Source organism: Hemitrygon akajei, chromosome 8, assembly GCF_048418815.1.
Source record: "Hemitrygon akajei chromosome 8, sHemAka1.3, whole genome shotgun sequence".
NCBI classification, from domain to species: domain Eukaryota; kingdom Metazoa; phylum Chordata; class Chondrichthyes; order Myliobatiformes; family Dasyatidae; genus Hemitrygon; species Hemitrygon akajei.
The window spans coordinates 136150191-136177536 of NC_133131.1; the positions used below are offsets into that span (position 1 = coordinate 136150191).

A 27346-nucleotide genomic window follows, 5' to 3' on the forward strand; every position below is an offset into this window, starting at 1 on the left:
TCATTCTTCTAAGCTCCAGTGTGTACGGGTGCAGAGCCAACAAATGCTTCTTATCCTTTAACCCTTTCATTTCCAGGATCATTCTTGTGAACATCCTCTGGTCTATCCAATGCTGGCACATCCTTTCTTAGATAAGGGCCCAAAACTGGTCTCAATACTCCAAATGCAGTCTAACCAATACCCGATAAAGCTAACACTGTATTTGCCTTCCTTACTACTGACCCAACTCAACTTGCAAGTTAACCTTTAGGGACTCCTGCATTTGGGCTTCCAAGTCCCTTTGCACGAATGATTTCTGAATTCACTCCCAACTCAGAAAATAGCCTATACCCCTATTCCTTTCACCAAAGTGCATGATGCTGTCAGTAAACCTTGACATACAGCCTTCACTGATACCTGAGTAAACTCCATTGTTATATTGATCACAGCTACAATCACCAGTCAATCCCAGTGATATTATCTTGTTAATGAAAATTGCTTTCCTCTTCAACATCATCCCCCCTATTTATAGATTGTGGTGTGCCTGAGATTGCAAATGAGCTAGACAATTGAATTCCTGATGTATGCATATATTCTGGGATTATGTTAGCAGTGAATACACAACCTAAATGGTTAAAGATATTATCAGACATTTCAGGCAATATAATTGCACAGAAGGCATTATTTTTCAATGCAGTTAATGTACTGTTTATCCAGTTTCAGATCCAGCAGTGTTGGTCATTACCACAGCTAACAGAGGCTCTCACCACTGCTGTTGAATTAGAAGGAGCTTTCCCAGTCCATTTGCTTCTCTGGACGTGTTCTTTCAAAAGCAGTTATCATGCCTTAGTGTAGGTTTCTTCCATCATCCTCCCACATACCAAAAATACATGTAGATTGGTAGGTTAATTGTCCACTGAACATTGACCCTAATGTGTAGGTGAGTGATAGAAACCATGGGGAGTTAATGGGGATATGGGGTAAATGAAATTGAACTGGGAGTTTGATGGTCAACACTGACTGGGTAGGCAGAGGGCCTATACCCATGCTGTGTGACTATATGATTTTATGACTATAAGAGCTTTATCTGAGAACTGCTGAAGAATGCAGAACCACTCGTGAGGAGATCTGAGAATACAGGTAGGTTCTTCATTTGACTGTTGGGTCTTCAACATAGCTAAGTTGCTAGCCTAAGCTAAATTGAACAAAGCAGCCAGTTACTTCTGGAGTTCTTATAGATTCTGACAGTTTCACCTCAGTTATTAGAATGGATCCAAAACTAATTTCGGCTATGCTCTGAGTTTTCAGATTGGGTTATGTTCGTCAGCTTTGACTTATACTTCATAAAAACCATTCAGCCAGAGTAATTTGAAATAGTTTTGTGTTGTGCCTCATCCAGAATTGAACTGAGTACAGAATCATTGAATCAGCAGCCCTAATGTAAAGGAAGCCCTTCACATTAAAAAACTGCTTTATTAATTCCACTAAGATTCATTTCACATCTGACAAGCAGAGTACATTTCAGATCATCCCGAAAGGCAAAGTTCAAAGGTCCGCAGTGACAGGAGAGTAAGCAAACGCACTATTTATTCCTCTCCAGAATTTGGTCCTTTGGATTTTCATGTTGCTCCTTTTATTCCTTGTTCCATTAGAGTCTCTCAAATCACTGGAAGAAACCGACTTTGATGCTTTAATGGCAGACTTGATGCAAGGGATCGATGAGGCAGAGAAAGCCACTGCCACTAAAACTGAACCTTCACCAGCACTAGCCGTGACACCAAATATTCCAAATTCCCATTCAAAAGGACCGCCAAAGCCACCAGTCAGACACACTGAGCCATCTAGTCATGATTTACCACCACCCCCTGTGGACTTCTTTCCCCCAGCCCCTTCTGTTTCTCTGCCTGATCCATTGCCACCCCCTCCAGAACCTTCAGAGCCATTAACAGAGGTAAGAATTCAGTAACATTTTGGTCTTCTGGGGAAAAATATTGAAAGTTTTGAAATTTACTGTCCAGAGTTACATTTACATGTGAATGTCCTGAGCATAGAAGGCTATAAAACCACTGCAAGTAAATAGGAATGGTATAAGTGGGTGCAAAAGTTAGAAAGGATATGGTGGACTGAAGAGCTTGTTTCTGTACACTGCGTGGCTCTAACAAATCTATTTGAAGACATTCACAGAAGGGTGTCTGTGCCTATGAAACCAACATCCTGCATAAGGAACAAATTGAGAAACTGAGATAAGAAAAGAGGAAGAAACTGGTTTGAGAAATTAAAATTAGAAATGAGGAAAACAGTATGAATTTCTTTGCCATAGATTGAGTGCAGCAAGTTTTGATGACCACGCTGTATCTGTATTTGGAATAATCGCTGACAACAAAGTTCCAGCATTACTGCTGATAGAAACAAGTCTCCAGAACAAGTCTCACAAATATTTGATTACTTAAGTCAAAGGTTCATTCTATTATTGCTGTCAGTTAATAATGTAATCCATGATAGTTACTATAAAGAAAGCACAATGACATTATGTAGTCACTGCAAGACCTTTATTGTCTTGTAAAGCAGAAAAAGGCTTGCTAATGATTGAACACAGAAGAAGGTAATTTGATCCATCATGTCCCTGTCGGTTCCTTGGAAAGCAACATTTTTAGTCCCATCTTCTTGGTTTCTTGTTTCTATTCCCATAACTTTTTATACAATGAGTTTGTAATCATCCCTGCTTTTGCTGTAAATATGTTTCTTTCCCATATTTTAATTATGCACTCAATGGTTTCTTAATTAGGTGCACCTCTAGGCCTGCTCTTTAATGCAAGTATCTAATTAGTCTATCGCGTGTGGTAGTAACTCAATACATAAAAGCATGCAAACATGGTAAAGAGGTTCAGTTCAAACATCAGAATGGGGAAGAAATGTGATCTAAGTGACTTTGACCATGGAATGATTGTTGGTGCCAGACAGGGTGGTTTGAGTATCTCAGAAACTGCTGATCTCTTGGGATTTTCACACACAACAGTCTCCAGAGTTCACAAAACAAACAAAAAAAAATATCAGTCAGTAGCAGTTCTGTGGGCAAAAATGCCTCGTTAGCGAGAGACGTCGGAAGAAAATGGCCAGACTGCTTCAAGATGACAAGGGGACAAAGGTAATTCAAATAACCACACATTACAACATCCTGAATACACAACACAACAAATCTTGAAGTGGATGGGCCGCAGCTGCAAAAGACCACAAACATACACTCAGTGGCTATTTGAGGCCTTCAAAAGCAACATTTTTAGATGACAATGCTTCTGTGGGCCTGTCAGAATTAATGGTAAATATAACAAGTGTAGAGAACTTTGGTTTTCTAGAGATATTGAGGCAGCAGTTAAGAGAAAAAGGAGGTACGTAGCAGGTACGGGAGGGTAGAACAAATGAGGAGCTTATGGAGTATAAGAAATGCAAGAGAACAACTCAGAAAGAAATCAAAAAGGTCAAAAGAAGGCATGAAGTAGCTCAAGCAGACAAGCTGGAGGAGAATCCTAAGGGATTCTACACATATGTTAAGAACAAAAAGATTGCAATGAACAAAGCTGGTCCTCCAGAAGATCAGAATAGTAATCCACACGTGGAGCCAAAATACATGGGGGAGATCTTAAATTTTTTTATTCATCTGTATTTACTCAGGACATGAATACAGATTCAATAGAGGTGAGGCAAAGAGGCATCAACCTCATGGACCCTGTACAGATTACAGAGGAGGAGGTGTTTGCTATTCTGAGGCAAATCAGGGTGGATAAATCCCCAGAGTCTAATAAGGTCACCTACAGGAGGCAAGTGCAGAAATTGCTGGGGCCCTGGCAGAGATGTATACATCGTCCTTACTGATAGGAGACATGCTAGAGGATTGGAGATTAGCCAATGTTGTTGCCCTGTCTAAAAGAAAGCTCTAAATTTAAGCCAGGAAATTATAGGCTGGTGAGTTTGACACCAGTTGTGAGAAAGTTATTGGAAGGTATTCTAAGGGACCAAATATATACCGGTAAGTATTTGGATAGATATGGACTGATTAAGAATAGTCAGCATTTGTGTGTGGTAGGTCATGTCTAACCAATTTTATAGAGTTTTTCAAGGAAAGTTATCATGGCTTGCAGAGTGTTCTGCATCAACTGGAAAAATGGACTGAAAAATGGCAGATGGAATTTAATGCAGACTTGTGTGAGGTTTTGCACTTTATAGGATCAAACAGGGTAGGTCTTACACACTGAGTAGTAGGCCACTGAGGAGTGTGCTAGAACAAAGGGATCTGGGAATACAGGTGAAAGTGGCAACAGAGGTAGACAGGGTGGTAAAGAAAGCTTTTGGCACATTGGTCTTCATAAATCAAAGTACTGAGTACAGGAGTTGGGATGTTGTGTTGAGGTTGTGTAAGACGTTGGTGAGGCCTAATTTGAAGTATTGTGTGCTGATTTGGTCACCTACCTACAGGAAAGATATTAACAAGTTTGAAAGAGAACAGAGAAAATTTAAAGGATGTTGCTGGGTCTAGTGGACCTGAACTTTAAGGGAAGATTGAATAGGTTAAGACTTTATTCCTTAGAATGTAAAAGATTGAGAGGAGATTTGACAGAGGTATAAAAAATTATGAGGGGTATAGATAGGGTAAATGCATTCTGGCTTTTTCCACTGAGATTGTGTGGGATTACAACCAGAGGTCATTGGTTAAGGGTGAAATGTGAAAAACGTAAGGGGAACATGAGGGGAAATTTCTTCACTCAGAGGGTTGTGAGAGCGTGGAACGAGCTGCCAGCACAAGTGGTGCATACAAACTCAATTTCAATGTTGAAGAGAAGTTTGGAAAGATACATTGATAGTAGGGATATGGAGGGCTATGGTCCCAGTGCATCTTGATGGGAGCAGGCAGTTTAAGTGGCTTCAGCATGGACAACGTGGGCCGAAGGGCCTGTTTCTGTGGTGTACTTCTCTATGACTCAATGACTTTATCAGGTACAGAAAATACCTTATGAATTGACCTCTGGAGTGAACTTTACTCTTTGCTTCCCTTGGTGCTTAAAGCATTGCTGGAGGAGTAGCTTCTCTCTGTTTACCAAACACATCATACTCTTGGGCATCCTTATCTAAATATATCAAGCACTTTCAGAAGATGTAGAGGAAATTTTCTCAAATGATACAAGGGAACAATGATTATACCAACACACAGTGTCCAGAAATAAGTAAAAGTGTTCTGCTGTTGCAGAGAAGGTATAATTTGACAGAATTGTCCAAAATCATAAAAGAGGAAGAAGCGATCTACTGCCTGGTGAGTTGGTAACCAGAGGGTGACTATCTAAGATAATAAGTAAAAGAAAAAGAGGCAAATATTGGAACGCCCAAGGTTACAGATAACTTGACTAATGGAAATCTGACTTCATACAATTTCTCCCATACGTTTTTAAAGAAGTTTTCAAGATAGTGGTAATAATGAAATGTTTCATGATATTTATTAATGATTGGAGACAGTACATATTCCATTAGTTTAATTATGGGTAGTGTTAGGATGAACGTACATTAGAATTAAAGAATTGGAGCAAGTGTATGTAGAGTAATATGATATAGGTGGCAGTAGAGGATGGACGTTTCTTACAGGGTCAGAGACTTACGAGAAATCTGGTTGCAGATTGTTGCCAGGAACAGAACCTTTTCAGAAGCATGAACTGCCTGTAATACGGAACAAAGGGCCATGAAGCAAATTCAGAAAGTACTGTGAGGAAACCACAGGAGATTGGGATGAATTGGTAGCTCTTTCAAAGAGTAGCTTGACATAATGGGTCAAATGGCCTCCGTCTCTACGATTCTATGAAATGAACTCAAACCACAATGATCACATCCATGGAAACGCAGCCACAGCAAATACAGGAGACTGCTGGTGTGTTACATTCACTGCTATGAATTGAGGAAATTAACTGCATTGTACAATTTTCCAGTGCCTATATTTAGTTGTATCAAGGGAAAGCTGCTTTGACATTTTAAGCCTTCTGTTTATTTATATAGTCTGATGTAGAATGCTTCAAGGCACTTCTTTGTATAAAATTAAAAATAATTGAATAAATGAGAATGTGTTTAGTCAGAGTAAAAGAGTTGGGAAATAGAAATTTGATGGAAGTTATGTAATTATATTATGATTTTAGATAAAATGTGAAGAGCTTTTTGTCAAGAGTAAAAGTCTTAGAGACAAGAACCAAGGTAGTAAAAGGTTCTGTTATCTGTGGAGATATGATAGGTGGCACACAATATAGTGTTGGGTGGTATAAATTAGGTAGTAAAGATGAAGGGAATTTCATTGCTTTTTAACTCTGAATGCTTTATAGAATTGGGATCACTGTATTTGGAGGTCACTATCCTTGCCTACAAATAAGTGACCAATGTTGCTCCTTTAGGTAATTTGAGTGGAGGAGAGTTCTGCCAAATTAATTTCCAATGACAAGAATCCCACTGCAATCTTAATCAATTGTTAAATATCCTCTGGATTTCGATGTTTTCCAGTGGTAGCTTGCTGTTAAGGGGCAGCCACACACAATCACACTGCGCAGTTACATCTTCTGGAAACCAGCGGTGAAAGGTTATTAGTCTTCATGCAGTGACCGCTGTCTGCTTTGCAACAAGCATTGCACTGAGATTAGACGAGCTGAGCAGTCAAACTGCAATGTCAGGATGGGGAGGCACAGACAGAATTACTGTTGATGGACAGTCTTTGATATGCCTGCTTAAAAAACTATAAACAGATGAAGACCATAATCCATGTAGACCAGTTTCCAGTGCTTTAGTATTTAAATTTGTCCAGAACAGAAGTTTCCAAACTTTTTTATGTGATGCGCCCCTACTAATAACCAAGAGGATCTGTGGACGCAAGGCTGGGAATCCCTGGGCTAGAAGATGCCCATGAGCCTGGTGGTAGGGGCTTCCATGCTTTTGTATCTTCTGCCCAACGGGAGGCCGGAGAAGAGAAAATGTCTGCTCTAGAATTTATAATCCTAAATATTTAGGCTTACCACACATGATAAATTGGCACTGGGCAGGAACACAAGCTAAGATTTTTTCTGGAGTTATGGGAAAGGAAATTTCCTGCACATAATGCACACAAGGAATCATGTGTGCAGATGTCATTAGTCTAGGACCTCTGGCTCAGAAATGCATGCTAACTATGTGCAGTTTCAAAATTAATACATGTGATCTCATATCATGAAATAGAAGCAACTTCTTGGCATGTGTTGTTCTCGTTCCTCTCCACGCCTTGTGGCACAATGGGAGGCAACCCTGCCATTGCTTTAGCACTCTGCCTGTTTTTCACAAGGCCAGTTGTTAGCTCAACACTCAAGCCAACATAAGAAGCACTCAAACACTGGACCACTTGCCTTAAAGACCAATGCCAATGCCACTACAGCACCGCCGGCTACCTTGACATGTGGTGCACCAGATATTAGAGCAAGTAGCCCACTTCTCCAATGATGATCAATCAGCCCACCATTTGGAGTTCCATCAGAAAAAAACAATCATCTACCAACCCTGAAGAGAGCAGGAGCAAGGTCAGAGGCACGTGGCACATTGAAGGGGCTTCCACTAGTCATCATTCACAACAAATTCCCTCACAGAACTACTATCCTTTAACTTGCAGCTGAGCAGATGCTCCTCCTCCTAATTGGAGTTGCCTTTTCCATCTGGGCTCACGTAGTTTCTTCAGAGATATTGCGGCCAAAATGTCAGATATACTTACATGCAAATTACTGCACATAAGGCCAATAAAAAATTCACTTCACACACACAGGTGCTGATCACTTCCCACAATTGATTTTGCACTTTAAAACTATTGCGTGCTTCCTACGATTATGAGCTATCCAACATAATTTCTAGTCGTTAATGTTTACACTAGAATTAGAATCAAAATCAGCAATTTTGCAAATACATTTGACCGCATGTGTCAGAGTTAATTGCAAGATTGTTCCGTGTGGTCAGCTCTAAATCATCAGATTATTCTCAGTCAAGGTAGTGTTCTATTTTTACAGTGAATTAACAATGTGCTATTTTGTGCATATGGTGCTTAAAACTGTACCTTTTAATGTAATGATGGTGGGTGAAGTCGGGATATTGAGCAGCGTGTGTGTGTGTAAGTCGGTCCCCTTCCTCACACCATGTTGAAGGACCTTCAAGCCTTATTAAAAAACATCCAATGGGCACACAATGATTGTTCTTCCTGGTTTGCCCATTTCCTCCTCAGGGGAAGATATTTTCAGGAGACAGAAGTGAAACTGTGGAGGTTTCACCATCTGACTAGAAAACAAGGATTTTAGTTGCCTTAATGCCTTGGGGGCAAAAATATACTAAACTAAAACAACCACATACCTGAGAAAGAAATATTTCTGATGGGCAATTTTCATGTTGAATTCAGTAGCCTTTTCTATTATTCATCTTTCATTTTGCAGGAAGAACAAAAGGCCAAGGAAAAAAATGACAAGATTAAACTGGCTTTGGAAAAGTTGAAAGAAGCAAAGGTTAAAAAGGTCAGTAGAATACTAAAAAGATTTTTTAAAAAAAGATATAGTACTTGGACAGAAACCTGGAGGTCATTAAGGCTAAATCACACCCTGCCAAACTGCAAAATGTTAAACATCAAAAGGTTCATCGGCATCACGTGATTGCTTCATAAAGACCTCCATGGAGCCCCATGACAAGTTAGCAAGTTTTACCCAAATACTCCACCCACCAAAATAGTCAGCTATCCTCTTGTGTTTGTTCTGGGATGCTCCTGGATGGAGATGAGGGCTGTAGCATCACTGATAGGTCAGCCCTTGGTAAATTCCGCAAATCAGAATTAATATTCTCAAATCAACAATTTCTCTTATTCATAGACTGCCAAAAAAGTAAGGGTTCTAATTACAATTGTTCTAGAACCACCAACAACAAAGATAAATTATTGACAGTATAAAAATAAACATTCCCTTCTATAAAGTACAGAGAAGTGAGCCTGATGAATTTATAACATCTTTTCATGATTACATAATCTGGCAGTTTTTTAACTTAAATGTACAAAGAACTGAATGATTTGACAGCTTGTTTTCATTCAGATAATATAGTTAATTCCAAATGGAGCATTATAAATTTGCTCTCTTTAAATGGCTATTTCTTTATCATGAACTTGCTTGGATACTGTATTTCTTTACCTGGACGAGTCTTTCCAATTCAGCCTCTAGCTTTGGTCGAGGGTGAATGGAACAGGTCTCCCCTTCAGGCATTTGAGTGTTGTATTGGACTAAAGAGCCAGCTTAACACTGATTGCTTTCATACTGCCCAATTCTCCATTGATTACTTCTCTGTTTGTCGCGATTCCCCGTGTAGACCAGTGCTCCAACTAATCAAGTGCACTTCATGCCAGTTGAGTTAGAGCTGATCCAACCACAAACATCCCAGAAGCACTGGGTAACTACCTTCAACAATGTACATCGGAAGTACTCCAGTGTAACATGGACTATTCCCCCACTAGAATAACCTCACCAATGTAAGTCTCCTTTGCCCCTTCTGGGGTGAAATGCTGCAATTTCAAAGCTCAAAGTAAATTTATAATCGAAGTACATATATGCCACCATATACAACCCTGAGATTCATTTTCTTGTGGGCATACTCAGCAAATCCAAGAAGAATAATAGAAGTAATGAAATACCACACTCATCATGATGGACAAACAACTAATGTGCAAAAGACAACAAACTGCAAATACAAAAGAAAAAATTATTAATAATAATAATAATAATAATAATAATAAATAAGCAATAAATATCAAGGACATGAGACGAAGAGTCCTTGAAAGTGAGTCCATTGTTTGTGGGAACAGTTCAGTGATGGGGCAAGTGAAGTAGAGTGAATTTATCCCCTCTGGTTCAAGAGCCTGATGGTTGAGGGATAATAACTGTTCCTGAACCTGGTGGTGTGGGTACTGAGGCTCCTGTACAAACTTCCTGATGGCAGGTGAGACAAGAGAGAATGACCTGGCTGGTGGGGGTCTCTGATGATGGACGCTGCTTTCCAGCAAAAGTACTCCATGGTGAGGAAGATCTTTACCCATGATGGACTCGGCTGTATCCATTATTTTTTGTCAGATTTTCTATTCAAAGGCATTGGTGTTTCCATTACCAGGCTCTGAACCAGTTAATATACTCTCCACCATTTATCTATAGAAGTTTGTCAAAGTTTTAGATATCAAGCCAAATTTTTGAAAACTTCTAAGGAAGTAGAGGCAATACCGTACTTTCTTTGTAATTACACTCACATGCTGGGCCCAGGAGAGATTTTCTGAAATGACAACGCAGAAGAATTTAAAGTTGTTTACTCTCTCCACCTCAGATCCCCCAATGAGGATTGGTTCATTCTTCCTCCTAAAGTCAATAACCAGCTCATTGGCCTTGCTGATGTTGAATGAGAGGTTGTTGTATTGGCACCACTTGGCCAGATTTTCAATCACAATTCTATATGCTGATTCGTCACCACTTGTGATTCAGCCTGCGACAATGGTATCATCTGATTCATTCCTCATGAAGTCAATAATCAGTTCTTTGGTCTTGCTGACATTGAGTGAGAAGTTGTTGTTATGGCACCACTCAGACAAACTTTCAACCTCCCTCCTATATGCTGATTCGTCACCACCTTTGATTTGGCCAGCCACAGTGGTGTCGTTTGTAAACTTAAATATGGTATTGGAGCTGAACTTCGTCACACAGTCATAAGTGTAAAGTGAGTAGAACAGGGGCTAAGCACACAGCCTTGTGGTGGATCTAAACTGACAGAGATTGTGGAGCAGATGTTGTTGCTAATCTGAACTATCTGTGGTCTGAAAATGAGGAAATCAAGGATCCAACTGCACAAGGAGGTACTGAGGCCAAAGTTTTGAGAGGGTGATAGTATTGAATACCAAACTGTACTCAATTACAAGCATCCCAATATATGCATCTTCACTGTCCACATGTTCCAGGGTTGAGTGAAGTGGCATTTGTTGTGTACCTGTTGTGCCAGTAGGCAAATTGGAGCAAATCCAGTTCACCTCTCAGGCAGGAGTTGATAAGTTTCATCAACTACCTCTCAAAACACCACCATTGTGGATGTAAGCGCTGCTAGAGGATAGTCATTGAGGCAGGTTACCACATTCTTCTTAGGCACCATATAACTGAAGCCTGCTGGAATCATGTGGGTACTTCAGACTGCCAAAGCAGGAGGTTTATGAAATTGATGAATACTTCTCCCTCTCTCCCTCCCTCCCTCCCTCCCTCACTTACTTGTTTTATTTAACCACTCATCCTCATTCTCTCCCCTCGGATTCTTCACTCACCTGTAGCATTTTTTTTGCTCGCCCACATTACACAACTACATACCAGCAGCATTGCACACTTTCCTTGCCGAAGGGAGCAAAACAATAAATATTGAGTGAGGTCTTGTCACCTGGTCACCAGTTGTTACATTTATGGTTCTGGGATGCTGAGTGGCCGTGAATAATACACACTAGAGATGGAGAGGTTAATCTCGCTTGTAAGTCATCTACCCAGAATGCCCTCTCACATTACGTTCTGCACATAACACACAGGGAAACTTGACGGCAATCCATAAAGTTCAAACTACACGTGAATACATAACAAATATGCTGTAATTAGGTATACCTCTGTAGGTACACTTATAGGATTCTATTCATAAAGAATCTTCCACAAATTCCAGTTTCTTTCTTTCTATTATTACCAATGCTATTTTCAACTGCTTATTTATTAAGTTCATCTGTAACAGAAAAAAATATGATTTGACCTTGTCTAGACCACAGTTATCATTTGGCTGGTACTGCAGCCAGTGGCTTCAGGATTGTCTGGCACAGGAGTCACTTCTTCCTCCTTGGCTTCTGCTGTCAATCAGACCATGTGTGGGAAACGAGGCACTTCCTCAAGAAACAGAAAAGAGCAAAACACAAGGGTTAGATTATGTCCTTGTACACTTCCTGATGATTATTCCTAGGGAATAATGAGCGAGGTCCATCTACCCGATTTTCATAGAGAGAGGCAGCAGGGTTGTCCCAAGTATTAGGCTGATCAAATCCACTGTCTTCGGACCCTGCCACAAACTGGAACCATTTCTGCTAAAGGGCGAGATTTGTTTTACATGCTATGTGCTGACTTCCAAACATTGTGCTTTGCTGCACAAAAAAAGGACTTGCGTTCTTAGTAAAAGAAATGTTAAGAAATTAATTTACTATTTTAGTTGAGAGAACTGAAACATCTGTTTCCTTTTTAATTCCAACAAAATACAATTTGATGAATGAAATAACTGGACAATTGGAAATTCTGGGAATGTAGGAACATGTGGAATTCATTTAAACCTCTACTACCCTTTGCATTAAGAAGACTTTTATAAATATTTTTCTGAAACCTGGCTCTAATACTTAAGGTATTCTCTCAGTTTTCAGTCCTTAAAACTTGCATATTAAGAGATTTGACATTAATACATGAAAGCATGCTAACATTATACTTAAGAAAACAGTTTTTCCTGATCCCCTATATATTGCATTAAGAAGTATTTTATGTTTTTTTTCCCGGAAGACCTGGCTCTAATACTTAGGGTATCCTCACAATAATCAATCCTTAGGACTTACTTATTAAGGAAATTAAGATATTTGATGTTCGTACACAAAAGTATAGTTTCAATTCAAATTTTATTGTCATTCAATCATTCATGAATACACATGAATAGAGCTAAAGGAACAGTGGTACTATGGGGTCAAGGTGCAAATCACAGTATGAACAGTAACGCACAGCACAAAGCACACACAAAATAGCAAGCACAAATAGTATCACTATCACGCAATAAAAAAAGTCAAATCAATCCATAGTAGAGCTCTTCTCCTCCAGCCCGGATACCTCTTCCCCCCCACCCCCCTCACCTCCAGGCGACACCAATGACTTGAGGCCCAATCCACACACATATAAGGCAACTAGCTCAGATAGAATGAAACTACACAAAATATACTTGTAGATAGTCAGACTCCCCAGCCCATTGAAAACTTCAGTGGACCACAATGACACCAGTGGAGTGCCCCCTCCCCACCACTCCCCCGGCAACATTGTGGCTTGAGACTCAGTCCTCGTATATATTCCCTATTCCATAGATATTGCCATTAATTTCTTCAAAGCATTGATCAAGTCTTTCACTAACCTTCTAAATTTTAGGGCATGTATTGATTATCGTATGTTCGAATCTACGTACTTATTGGAAAGTATCAGTTCATACATGCATGTTCAATCTCACTAATATTTACCTTGCAGCTAGTTGTCAAGGTCCTCATGAACGACAACAGTAGTAAAACACTGATGGTTGACGAAAGGCAGACCGTGCGAGAGGTTCTGGACAGCTTGTTTGAGAAGTCTCACTGTAACTGCAGTGTGGAGTGGTGCCTGTATGAAAATAATCCTGAGCTACAGATCGGTAAGAAGCGGGATTTTAAAACAATGTTCAACAGTCACAGTCAGTTCAAAGCAAGGACTGGATTTTGCAAAGACAGTGAAGCTAGTGGTGTTCATCTTCCATATTTTTTGAAACCATCAGCAGATTCACAGATGTGTTACTTTAGCAAAGAAAGTACATTTCGTATACATTATTTTTTTCATTTTTAAAAATGTAAATATCACAGTCAAGGTAAGTGGTTATTAAAAGGGTTTATTATCGCCACATGTGCCAAGGTAGAGTGAAAATCATGATTTTGCTTTCCGGCCAGACAGTTCATTTCACAACATCCGTACACGGAGGTCGCGTGATAGAAAAGCAATAACGGAATGCAGAATTCCAGCGACAGAGAAAGTGATTGCAGGTGGACAGCCAGATGCAAGGACCATAACTGGGTAGTTTATGAGGTCAAGAGTCTATTTTATTATACGAGAGATTTGTTCAATACTCTTATTAAAAAGCAGGATAGAATTCAATCCTAGCACTGAATTGCCAGTAGTGAACCATCTGCTTAACTGCAACAGTCATTTAGGTGAAGGACGAAGCTGTTGGAGAGGGAGATGGAAGTAGACTTGGTGATCAGAAAGGAATGGAGATATATTTCCAAGTCAGTATGGTGTACAACTTGGAAGGGAGCCAACAGGTGTTAAAAGTTCCTATGTGTTTAAATACCTTGTCCTGCTTAATGGAGGCGATCATGAATTTTAGAAGTGCTATCAGAATAACTTGGGAGAATAAATGTAATTCATTTTGTAGATGTAATATATGATGCCCGAATGACATAGAGAATGAAAGTTTACGATGACGGATGGGATGCCAGTCAAGACAGTATTGAGCTTCTTGTTAGAGCTGCACACATACAGGCAAGCAGGGACCATGCCCCTGCCTCATGTCCTGTAGGTGGTAGAAGGCCTGCAATATTCTTTTTACTTATCCACGCACAAGGGGGGTGGATTTGGATGAGAATTCTGCATTAATTGCCCCTTCCTTATCACCCTGAGCTGAGGACACAGCGAATTCTTTAATATTTATTTATTCATTGAAGGGATGTAGGGTTTGCAGACTGAGCCAGCAATTAACTGACAATGTCTGTGGGTCTTGAGTCCAATAGGTCAACTAAGTAAAAATATTAGATTTACTTGCCCGAAAGAAACTAATAAATAAGATGTTTCTACAATATTTCAGTAATTTCATGGTCATTGAAATCAGCTGTAACTCAAAATTTCAGTAAATAAGTTGAAATTCCCCAACTGTAACAGCAGAATTCAAACTCATAACTCGGATCAATAATCCAGAACTCTGACTGCTGCCTGAGTGACTGGGTTTCCTCACTACCTAGTTGCTGCAGCTGTAATCCTGGTCAATGGTGAGTCTTGGGCTTTTGGCATTGGGGGGTCGGTGATGGTAATCCCATAATGAGGTGATTATATCCCCCCTTTTAGAAATGGGCATTGCCTGGCAATCTTGTGCTTTGAATGTTGCTGGTCATTAACTGCCCATGTCAAAATGTCTCTCAGTCCTGATGCCTGCAGCTAAGAATCAATGTCTATTATAAGGAGGATAAATTGAATTAAATATTGTACGATTATCTGCAAACATCCATATTTTTGATCTTACAATAGAAGAAAAATCAATGAAGAAACAGTTAAGTCAGCTGGGTGTAGGGCAGTGCCCTGACAAACCCTCGCAGCAAAGTCCTGAGGATGGGATGATTGATCTCCAAAAATCAATATAACTTCCTTTGTATAAAGGATGACTCCAACCACTCCTTTATGCTCTTTGACTTCAGTGTTACCAGGGCTCTCTCACGAAATATTTGGGAAAATGTCTGGACAGTCATTTTCATCTTGGCTTGGACCAAGGTTATGATGAGGTCTGGAACTTGTGAAATGCAGGCTGAGCAAGAAGACTATTGAAGAGTTGGTGGTACATCATAAAGTTGTCAATGATATCTTGCACTGTTTTGCTGATGATTGAATTTGGGCAGATTGAGTGGTAATTAACTGGATTGCATTTGTTTTGCCTCTGGTGAACTAGACATGCCTGAGCAACTTTCCTGATTTCCATATAGAAGCTAGTATTTTAACTGTACTTGAATAACTTAGCTAGAAGCACAGCTAACTCTTTGGGACAAGCCCTTGAGAAAGTGGCACACTAATAGATTTGCTGCCTCACACTTCAGATGACCCATTTTCGATCTTGACCTCTGGAGAAGTCTGTATGGAGCATGTTCCCCTTGTAATAATGTAGGCTTCCTTCTGGTGCTCTGGTTTTCTCCCACATTCCCAAAAATTGCAGGATGGTGGACAAATTGGCCACCATTTGTCTCCATTGCGTAGTTGGGTGGTGGAGTCGGGGGAGATTGAAAGGAATACAGGAAGAATAAAATGGGATTAGGATTGATTTGGTGAACAAAAGGGCCTGATTCTGTGCTAGGTGACTGATGTCTGACACAATAACCTGATTAAAAACTGACTTTTACAATAGTGGAAATCTCAAGTGGATCATCCATTCTGGGTGGCATGGTCACAAATTCTTCAGTCCTTTCTTTCAGATATGCATGCTGGGCCCAGTCATCATTAAGGATATTCCTCATCCCTTCTCCCATCAGCTGTTTAAGCATGACTGCCAATTAAATACACCTTTACAGGCTCCACAGATTCACTGCACTCTAGGAAAAGCTGTTTTTCCTCATCTCCATCCTAAACCTATTCCCCTGAACCTTAAGGCAATGTCCCCTAGTTCTAGTCTCACTTACCAGTGGAAACACATTTACCTATCTTACCTATCCCTTTCATAATTTTATACGTATGTTTCTATAAAATCCCCTCTTCTGAATGAGCAGGGAATGGATTCCAGTTAAACATTATTTTTATTGGCTCAATTTATCCTATTTTACATATTGGTTACTGTCAATCTTTATGTCTACCCTTTTTTTTGTAAATTCTGTTGAATTTCTTTATCTTACTGCAAATGCCTACAAGAAAATGAATCTCAAGGTAGTGCAGTGGATTCCAGTTAAGTGAGGCACTGAAAAACAAAAATCTCAAAACTCGAGAGAATAGTTGGGATTTCCCGCCACACTATGCTACTTAAATGAGGCAGGAGATGGCTGCCCGGTAGTTTCTAACTAGTGTCAGTCGTTTTCACTTGTTAGATACTACACCTTGCTTAGAGCGGACAGTTTTTGAACAGCATCAGTTGTGTAAGCTTGTGTTCTGTTACTCATTTGGGCTGAAGTACACGGAGTTAAAAAGCAGTGATTCTGTATACTACTTCATGCAGGAAGGCCATGAAGGCAGTCCATTATCTGCACTAGGTGTCTGTAATGATTTTATTCATTTACGGTCAATCAAAAGAACAGGGCAGCATACACTGGATGAATTCCTCCATCGATAACTATTAGGAACTAATACACAGTTTTTTTAAACTGTGCTAACGATTTAGATGAAGGCATTGAGAATAACATCAGCAAATTTACTGATGATACTAAGCTGGGTGGCAGTGTGACATGTGATGAGGATGTTAGGAGAATTCAGGGTGACTTGGATAGGCTGGGTGAGTGGGCAGATACTTAGCAGATTATGTTTAATGTGAATAAGTGTGAGGTTATCCACTTTGGGAGTAAGAACAGGGAGGCAGATTATTATCTGAACGGTGTAAAGTTAGGTAAGGGAGAAATACAAAGAGATCTAGGAGTCCTTGTTCATCAGTCACTGAAGGTGAATGAGCAAGTGCATCAGGCAGTGAAGAAGGCTAATGGAATGTTGGCCTTTATTACAAAGGGAATTGAGTACAAGAGCAAGGAAATCCTCTTGCATTTGTACAGGGCCCTGGTGAGACCACACCTGGAGCATTGTGTACAGTTTTGCTCTCCAGTGTTAAGGAAGGACATCCTGGCTGTAGAGGAAGTGCAGCGTAGATTCACGAGGTTAATTCCTGGGATGTCCGGACAGTCTTACACAGAGAGGTTAGAGAGACTGGGCTTGTACACGCTGGAATTAAGGAGATTGAGAGGGGATCTGATTGAAACATATAAGATTATTAAGGGATTGAACAAGATAGAGGCAGGAAATATGTTCCAAATGCTGGGAGAGTCCAGTACCAGAGGGCATGGTTTGAGAATAAGGGGTAGGTCAATTAGGACAGAGTTAAGGAAAACCTTCTTCTCCCAGAGAGTTGTGAGGGTCTGGAATGCATTGCCTCGGAAGGCAGTAGAGGCCAATTCTCTGGATGCTTTTAAGAAGGAGCTAGATAGGTATCTTATGGATAGGGGAATCAAGGGATATGGGGACAAGGCAGGAACCGGGTATTGATAGTAGATGATCAGCCATGATCTCAAATGGTCTTCTTCTGCACCTATTGTCTATTGTCTATTGTCTAATATTGGCAGTGTTCTAATTGGTTCTGTATTTCATTTAAAAACATAATTTGTTACTCAATTAAATAGTAGTTTGACTTTTTAATATTTTTTAAAAAAACTATTTTCATGAAAGTTCAGCTAATTGGGGCAGCCATGTAAATGGACCAAAATGTATTGGTCCTGATGTGACCTAATTAATCAAAATCCACTGTATATGGTAACATATATGTAATTTGATAATAAAATATACTGATTTCTGGGATTCACTGCCCTATAAAAGTTAATAAGTAATATTCTTAAAAACTTCAAGCCCTTGCTTCAGGAATACAGTAAAGGTTAGTGTAAATGACAGAAGGAGACAAGCTACCCATCATCAGATACTTCCTGTAGCATCTATGGTGGAGCTGAATTCAAAAATCCAAAAGTCAAAGTGGAACAAAGTCATCTTTGATGCAAGGATCACCTATGAAATCACTTTTTAACAGTGCAGTTTATTTTTATAGCTAACACACAAAAAATGGTGCAGGGACTCAGCAGGTCAGATAGTGTTTATGGAAATGAATGAACAGTCAATGTTTCGGATTGAAACTCTTCTTCAGTGCTGAGGAATATAGCTAAACTGGCTTTTGTGGTTAAAGTGTAGGTTAATATATTTTTGGAATTGCAGAAATACAGTAGGGAAACAAATATTTTTGCCCAATTTGACAGTGCAGATCAAGATTCCAGTCTAAATGAGTCTCATTTGCCTATGTTTGGCCCATATGCCTCTAAACCCCTCCTATCCATGTTCTTGTCCAAACATCTTTTTAATGTTGTTAAAGTACCTGTCTCATTCACTTTCTCTGGCAGGTTATTCTATATGTGCTCCACCTCTGCATGGAAAAGAATTGGTGAAAGAGCTAAAAATCTTCAAACCAATGCCCTCTAACTTTCAGTTTGTCTTCACTTGGAAAAAGGACTGCTGGCAGCATCCTCAAAAATCGTCTCTGCACTCTTTCCTGCTTAATGATGTGTATTTTATGACAAGATGACTAGAACTGTACACACTACTCCACATGCCGTCTCACCAATGCCTTTCACAACAGCAACATTAAGTCCCAATTTTTATACCCAATGCCTTGATAAAGGCCAGCCTGTCAGACACATTCTTTATCACCCTATCTACCTGTGATGCATTTACAGTGAACCACCGTATGCACTTGTACTCCTAAATCTCTCTGTTCCACAACACTCCCCAGGGACTGACCAATCATCGCATAAGTCTCAGCACTTGCCGAAATGCAGTACTTCACACAGCTGATCTGAAAACTATTTGCCAGTCCTACCTACCTAAATGATCAATGTTCCCTGTAATTTTCGATAACATTCTTCTCTGTCTACAGTACCTTCTATCATCTGCAAATTTGTTATCTGTGCTTTGCGTATTCACATCCAAATCATTGATACAAATAACAAGCAACAAAGGTCCCAGTGCCAAACCTGATTACATACCTCTAGTTACAGCCCTCCAGTCTAAGAAACAATCTTTGACCATCACTCTCTGCTTCCTCCCATTGAGCCAACTATGAATCCAATGTGTTCTTTCACCTTGGATCCCAAGTGATCTAATCATCCGAACTAGCCTGGCACAAGGGACTTTGCAAAAGGCCTTGCTGAAGTCCATATGGACAACATCCACTGTCTAAAGGGTTTGTCAGATATAATTTCCCATGCACCAAGCCACCTGGATTTGCGTGAATATTTCAAAAATAGAACACATTTAAAAATCACACACAAAATGCAGGTGGAGCACAACGGCCAGGCAGCATCTATAAGGAGAAGCACTGTTGACGTTTCGGGGCGAGGCCCTTCATCAGGACTAACTGAAAGGAGAGATACTAAGAGATTTGAAAGTAGTAGAGGGAGGGGGAAATGCGAAATGATAGGAGAAGACCGGAGGTGGTGGGATGAAGCTAAGAGCTGGAAAGGTGATTGGTGAAAGTGATACAGAGCTGGAGAAGGGAAAGGATCATGGGACGGGAGGCCTCGAGAGAAAGAAAGGGGGAGGGGGGAGCACCAGAGGGAAATGGAGAACAGGCAGGGTGATGGGCAGAGAGAGAGGAAAAAAATAAACAACTAAATATGACAGAGATGTGGTAAGAAGAGGAGGAGGGGCATTAACAGAAGTTAGAGAAGTCAATGTTCATGCCATCAGGTTGGAGGCTACCCAGCCGGTATATAAGGTGTTGTTCCTCCAACCCGAGTGTGGCTTCATCTTGACAGTCGAGGAGGCCATGGATAGACATATCAGAATGGGAATGGGACGTGGAATTAAAATGTGTGGCCACTGGGAGATCCTGCTTTCTCTGGCGGACCAAGCATAGGTGTTCAGCGAAACGGTCTCCCAGTCTGCGTCGGGTCTCACCAATATATAAAAGGCCACACCGGGTGCACCGGACGCAGTATACCACACCAGCCGACTCACAGGTGAAGTGTCGCCTCACCTGGAAGGACTGTCTGGGGCCCTGAATGGTGGTGAGAGAGGAAGTGTAAGGGCAGGTGTAGCACTTGCTCCGCTTACAAGGATAAGTGCCAGGAGGGAGATCGGTGGGAAGGGATGGGGGGGACGAGTGGACAAGGGAGTCGCGTAGGGAGCGATCCCTGCAGAAAGCAGAAAGAGGGGGGGGAGGGAAAGATGTGCTTGGTAGTGGGATCCCGTTGGAGGTGGCGGAAGTTACGGAGAATTATACGTTGGACCTGGAGCCTGGTGGGGTGGTAGGTGAGGACAAGGGGAACCCTATCCTGAGTGGGGTGGTGGGAGGATGGGGTGAGGGCAGATGTGCGGGAAATGGGATTTATCTGTCCAGATAGACCTATTGTCTCAGCTTGCTCCTGCCCCACCGAAAATCCACTGCCACCAACCTCATAGTTCCCACACCCCGCACTTCCTGTTTCTACCTCCTACCCAAGATCCACAAACCTGCCTGTCCAGGTAGACCTATTGTCTCAGCTTGCTCCTGCCCCACCGAACTCATTTCTGCATACTTTGACACTGTTTTATCCCCCTTTGTTCAATCTCTTCCCACCTATGTTCGTGACACTTGTCATGCTTTGAATTTTTTCAATGATTTTAAGTTCCCTGGCCCCCACCGCCTTATTTTCACCATGGACATCCAGTCCCTATATACCTCCATCCCCCACCTGGACGGTCTCAAAGCTCTTCACTTCTTTTTGGATTCCAGACCAAACCAATTCCCCTCTACCACCACTCTCCTCCATCTAGCGGAATTAGTTCTTACTCTCAATAATTTCTCCTTTGGCTCCTCCCACTTCCTCCAAACCAAGGGTGTAGCCATGGACACCCGCATGGGTCCCAGTTATGACTGCCTTTTTGTTGGCTTTGTGGAACAGTCCATGTTCCAAGCCTATATGGATATCCGTCCCCCTCTTTTCCTTCGCTACATCGACGACTGCATTGGCCCTGCCTCCTGCACGCATGCTGAGCTCGTTGACTTCATTAACTTTGCCTCCAACTTTCACCCTGCCCTCAAATTCACCTGGTCCATTTCCGACACCTCAGTCTCCTCAGGAAATAGAGACGGCTCTGACCCTTCTTGTAGACAGCCTCAGTGTTCTTTGACCAGTCCAGTTTATTGTCAATTCGTATCCCATTTGTATTGTAACACCTTCCACCTATTTGAAATAAACTCCTGTTTGCCATTCCTCAGCCCACCTAACCAGCTGATCAAGATCCCACTGTAATTCCTGATAACCATCTTCACAGTCTATGACTTACCCTCATTTAGTTATTCTAGACTCTGCTGTAATCTTAGATAACCTTCTTCCTTGTCCACTATACCACCAATTTTGGTGTTATCTGCAGACTTACTAACCATGCCACAACCATTCTTATCTAAATCATTAGATATGTTCAACAAACAATGGAAGATTCAACATGGTGGCATAGTACTGACTGCAGACCTCCAATGCAAAGCACAACTCTCCACAACCACCCTCTGCCCCCTACCCCAAGCCAATTTTGTATTCTACAGGCCAGCCCACCCTGGACCCCACATGATCTATCCTCTGGGCCAGCCTCCCACTCGGAAACTTGTCAAAGGCCTTCCTAAAGCCCAAATAGACAATGCCTACTGCCTTGTCCTCTCAAAAACTCTTGTTTACCTCTTCCAAAAAAACAATCAAATGGTACCAATAGATTTTCCATGCAAAAGCCACGCTGACTATCCCTAATCAGTCCTTGCCTTTCCAAACATAGGTAGGTCCTTTCATAATACCCTCTAGTAATATTCCCACCACTGACATTAGGTTTATTGCTTATCCTTGCACCTTTTCTTAATACTATCCAATCTCCAGTCTTCGTGACCTCAACTGTGGCTAAGGATGATACAAATATCTCTGTCTTCCCACAATGTCCTAGAATATGCTTGGTCAGGTATCTATATAATTTAAGATCATATGTACCTTCTCTTTTGTAATGTGGATATGTTTTAGGACATTTCTATTCTGTTCCCTGAATAACTTAGCATCTGCGAGGTAATTACAGGTGAGAAGTGTTAATTTAAGATCTCGCCCATGTCCTGTGACTCCACCACTCCACCATGGACAACCACATTAATCCTTCTAGGGACTACTCTCTCCTTGGGTAGCCTTTTACTTACATAATCTCTTAGAGTTCTCTTCTACCTGTCAGAAATATCTCATGCCCCCTTTTCACTTTTCTAATTTCTGTCTACATCCGTTATACTAAAAGGTTTTGCTTGATCCCAGCTGACTGTACTTGACATATCACTCCTTTTTCCTGATCAGAGCCTCAATATTCCTCATCAACCAGGATTCCATCATCCTGCCAGTCTTGCCCTTCACTTTTACAGGATCCTGTTGGCCCCAACACTCTCATCATGTCGCTTTTAAAAGCCTCCCACTTGCTAGATGCCCCTTAACCCGCTAACAGCTTCTCGCAATAAACTTTTGCAAGTTCCTGTCTAATACCATCAAAATTAGCCTGGCCCAGTTTAGCTTGTTGGCTAATCCTATCTTTTTCCATAACTATTTAAAAACTAATAAAATTATAGTCACTGGTCCCAAAGTGCTCCTCCATTGACACATCAAACAGTGCTTCATTTCCCAACAGGAGGCTGAGTGTTGCCCCGTCACTAGAATGGTCATTAGCAGATGGCACAAAAGAACTTTTCTGGACACAGTGTACAAACTTGTTTGTCCCCATGCACTATTACAATCACAGTCCATATTAGGGAAGTTAAAATACTCCTACACTACTACCCAGTTATTCCTATAGCTATCTGTGATATTCCTACACATTTGGTTCTGTAATTCCTGCTGATTATTAGGGTGGTTATAGTATCCCATCAAGGTGATCACCCCTTCCTTAATTCTAAGTTCTACCCATATATTGGATTAACACTCAATATTCTCTTGAAGTACTGTCCTGATGTTCTCCCTAACAAATAACACAACCCTTTCTCATCTTTTACCTCTATCATGTTTGCAGCATCTATACCCCAGAACATTGAGCTACCAGTTTTGCCCATCCCGCAACTATGTTTACGTAAGAGCTATACAGTAATATTTGTTGTTCCAGTCTATGCCTTGTGTTCATCTAGCTTACCTGTCAGGCTTCTTGTATTATAATAATCACAATTTTGTCTTCAGACCTTACACACACACACACACACACACACACACACACACACACACACACACACACACACACACACACACACACACACACACACACACACACACACACACACACACACACACACACACACACACACACACACACACACACACACACACACACACACAATCACCTGACTTTGCTGGACTCTGCCTGTCCTGCCTCCTGGACTTGCTTATTTAAACTTGAATTTGCCTCAACTTTCTAATCTGCCTTATTACTACATTGGGTTCCATCGCCTCCTAGACGAGTTTAAACTCTCCCAGCTATCTCTCCACTAGGATATTAGCCCTGAAAATTAGGATCGGAGTTAAGCATTTAGCCCTGGTTCCTGCAGCACAATTCATTAAGATCGTGGTTGACCCTTTTTACCTGACTACCACTTTTTTTCCCCATTTCCATTGATTTTATTACTATTCAAATGTCTCTCCCTTAAATATACCCAGCAAGTAGACCTCTACAGCCCTTCAGATTTCCAAAAATTCAGAACCCTCTGGGTGAAATTATATCACAAACAAGAGAAAATTTGCAGATGCTGGAAATCTGAGCAACACACACAAAATGCTGGAAGAACTCAGCAGGCCAGGCAGCATCTATGGAAAAAAGTACAGTTGACGTTTCAGACCGAAACCCTTCGGCAGGTCTTTGGCCCGAAATGTCGACTGTACTTTTTTCCATCGATACTGCCTGGCCTGCTGAGTTCCTCCAGCATTTTGTGTGTGTTGCTTGAGTGAAAATATTTCTTGTCATCTCTATTCCAAATGATACTATTTTATTGAGACTCTGACCCCTGTTCTGGGAAATCCAGACCGGAGAAATATCTCTTGTACATTTCCTCTTTCTTAAAATTCTTTTTAAGGATCTGGGCAGTATAGGCAAGGCCATTACGTATTGCCCATCCTTAACTGTCCTAGAGAAGGTAATGATCAGCTGACTTTTGCAATTGCTGCAGTTCCTTTGGTGAAGATATTCCAACATTTATACATTTCAATGAGATCATCTCTCTTCCAAACTCAAAAATGCACTGGGCACATCAGCTTACAATCTCCTTAGATGAGGAACCTCCCCATCACAAGAATCAATCTTAAACCGATTTAACTTGTATCTGTAGTTGTAATTTCTGTAATTCTAACTTTGAAACTTACTCCAGCAATTGTTTCAAGGAGTTAGTTTCCATCTGTGTGGTGATAAATCCTTTCTGCAGTTCCCTAGCAAGTTTCTGCAGGTTTGTCCTCAAGCCCTCACAACTCCAGAAATTGGTTGATTGTTGTTAGCTCTTGTTACTGTTGTTTGCTGATAAGTTAGTTTGAGGAAGAGACAATTTTTATCTACTCAATACTGAAAATTTTCTTAAAAATTCAATGCACAGTCGTACCTTAGAAGCTATAAGAGCGGGGAAGAAAAGCCTGGTAGCCTTTTTTTGTATATGAAGAATGTCTTTTACAAAAATCTTCAGAATACAGTCTGTTTTTAGAAGTACAGTGGATTCTGGTTAATTGGGTCACATTGGGATCAATGCATTTTGGCTCAATTAAGTGGCTGTCCCAACTAGCTGAAGTTTTAATTGAAATAGTGTAAAAGATATAAAAAAAGAAACTACCATTTAACTGAGTAGCAAATTATGTATTTAAATTAAGTATAGAACAAGTTAGAACTCGACCAGAACTACTACAGTACTATAAAACTGTGTATTAGTTTCTGATATCTATTGGCGGAAGAATTCATCCAGTGTATGTTGCCATTTTCTCTTGATTGACTGTAAATGAACAAAATCAGCGCAGACATCTCATGCAGATAATGAAGTGCTTCGAAATAAAAAACAAAATTATCAAAAATCACTTCTTTATGAATTTGTGTCAGTTGGCCCAGTTGGATATCATAACACATTTACACGCAAAGAACGCTATCCATAAACTGTTCGCTCTAAGAACTGTGTGGTGTCTAAACGGTACACAAGTGCACGCTGCTGATGCTAGGTAGAAACTGTTTGGCAGCAGTCTCCTGTCCCAGTTGAGCAGCAGAGTGTCCCAAATAAATGAAGGGAAACCTGGCTATTTTCTCGATTTGTTTTTGTTGTTTAGGAATTGCTGAAAATAACTGGCTGCCCCGATTAAGCTTTTGGGCCAGTTTACTGGAATCCACTGGTTAATTCACCAAAATTATACTTTTCCTCTTCAAGAGCAGACACGAGGAAAAAACATGAGGAACAACACCTTATATACTGGCTGGATAGGAACAAGACCTTATATACTGGCTGGGTAGCCTCCAACCTGATGGCATGAACATTGACTTCTCTAACTTCCGTTAATGCCCCTCCTCCCCTTCTTACCCCATCCCTGACATATTTAGTTGTTTGTTTTTTTTCTCTCTGCCCATCACCCTGCCTATTCTCCATCTCCCTCTCATGCTCCCCCCTCCCCGTTTCTTTCTCCTGAGGCCTCCTGTCCCATGATCCTTTCCCTTCTCTAGCTTCACTTTCCCTTCACTTTCGCCAATCACCTTTCCAGCTCTTAGCTTCATCCCACCCCCTTCGGTCTCCTCCTATCATTTCGCATTTCCCCCTCCCCCCACTACTTTCAAATCTCTTAGTATCTCTCCTTTCAGTTAGTCCTGACGAAGTGTCTCGGCCCGAAACGTCGACAGTGCTTCTCCTTATCAATGCTGCCTGGCCTGCTGTGTTCCACATTTTGTGTGTGTAGTTTGAATTTCCAGCATCTGCAGATTTCCTCGTGTTTACACATTTAAAAATATTGATATTTTACATATTTTTCAGATCCCAGTTTCTTATTTAGCTCTCTGCATTATGTTTAAAAGGTTAATCAATTATTTTCTATTTGTGACAACTTTTTCTCTAATTGGTAGCTCAGCTAGATGGTTGCATAGCAGCTGACAGGTGCTGGGGAATCTCCTAACAGCAATAGTTGGAAAAGGGGAAATTCTTACCACAAAACCTCATGAGCTGTTTTCACCAAAGTCAGCAGGAACACTGTCACTTTACCACGGACTGCAAACACAGCGCTTAGAATTCACAGATTCTGTGCCCACTCTGTATTCTATGCTGTAGTCTGCCGGGGCAGCAGGGAGAGAGCAGCAGACACTAGGAAGTTTGATAAGCTCCTCAGGAAGGCTGGTTCTGTTCTTGGGGTGGAACTGGATTCCCTGGTGGTTGTGTCTGAGAGGAGGATGCTGCAAAAGTTACGAAGCATTATGGAAAATCCCTCTCACCCCCCCTCCATGACATACTGGACAAACAGAGGAGAACCTTTAGTAAGTTCCACCAAGGTGCAGCACTGAACACCACAGGAGATCCTTTCTCCCTGTGGCTATAAGACTCTACAACTCCTCCTCCTCCTCAAGCATATAAATGTACGCTTTCATTGCTCATCTATATTTTGCACTATTACTTTTTAATATACATTTTGGGTTTTTTTTTACCGCAATGCTTACTTTTTGTAACTTTTCCCAATTAATAAAGAAGCACAAGAATTAACATTTCGTGATCTCCCTTTTAAAGTAGTTCATAATCAATTTACTTATCTTGGGATTACAGTCACAAGGAAGTTTAAAGATCTCTTTCGTGAAAATTTTGCCAATCTTTCATATACTATAAAACAGAGTCTGTTACAATGGTCACCTCTATCTATGTCTTTGGTAGGTCGTATCAATGTTGTTAAAATGTATGTTCTCCCTAAACTCTTATATTTATTTCAATCAATCCCAATTTTTATTCCTAAATCTATTTTTGATTCCTTAGACTCTATTATTTTGTCATATCTGTGGAAAAATAAGTGCTCTAGAATTAA

The 27346-nt window shown here is 40.8% G+C and overlaps 1 protein-coding gene across 2 annotated transcripts in view; it reads left to right on the top strand.

Moving 5' to 3' along the window:
- The window catches only part of apbb1ip (amyloid beta (A4) precursor protein-binding, family B, member 1 interacting protein), a 138319-nt gene that overhangs the window by 66700 nt on the left and 44273 nt on the right, over positions 1-27346 (top strand). For both annotated transcript variants that reach the window (XM_073054690.1, XM_073054689.1), the window contains exons 4-6: positions 1632-1930; positions 8439-8516; positions 13305-13464. In XM_073054690.1, the coding sequence (XP_072910791.1) occupies positions 1632-1930; positions 8439-8516; positions 13305-13464 (537 nt within the window). The remainder of the gene's footprint in view (positions 1-1631; positions 1931-8438; positions 8517-13304; positions 13465-27346) is intronic.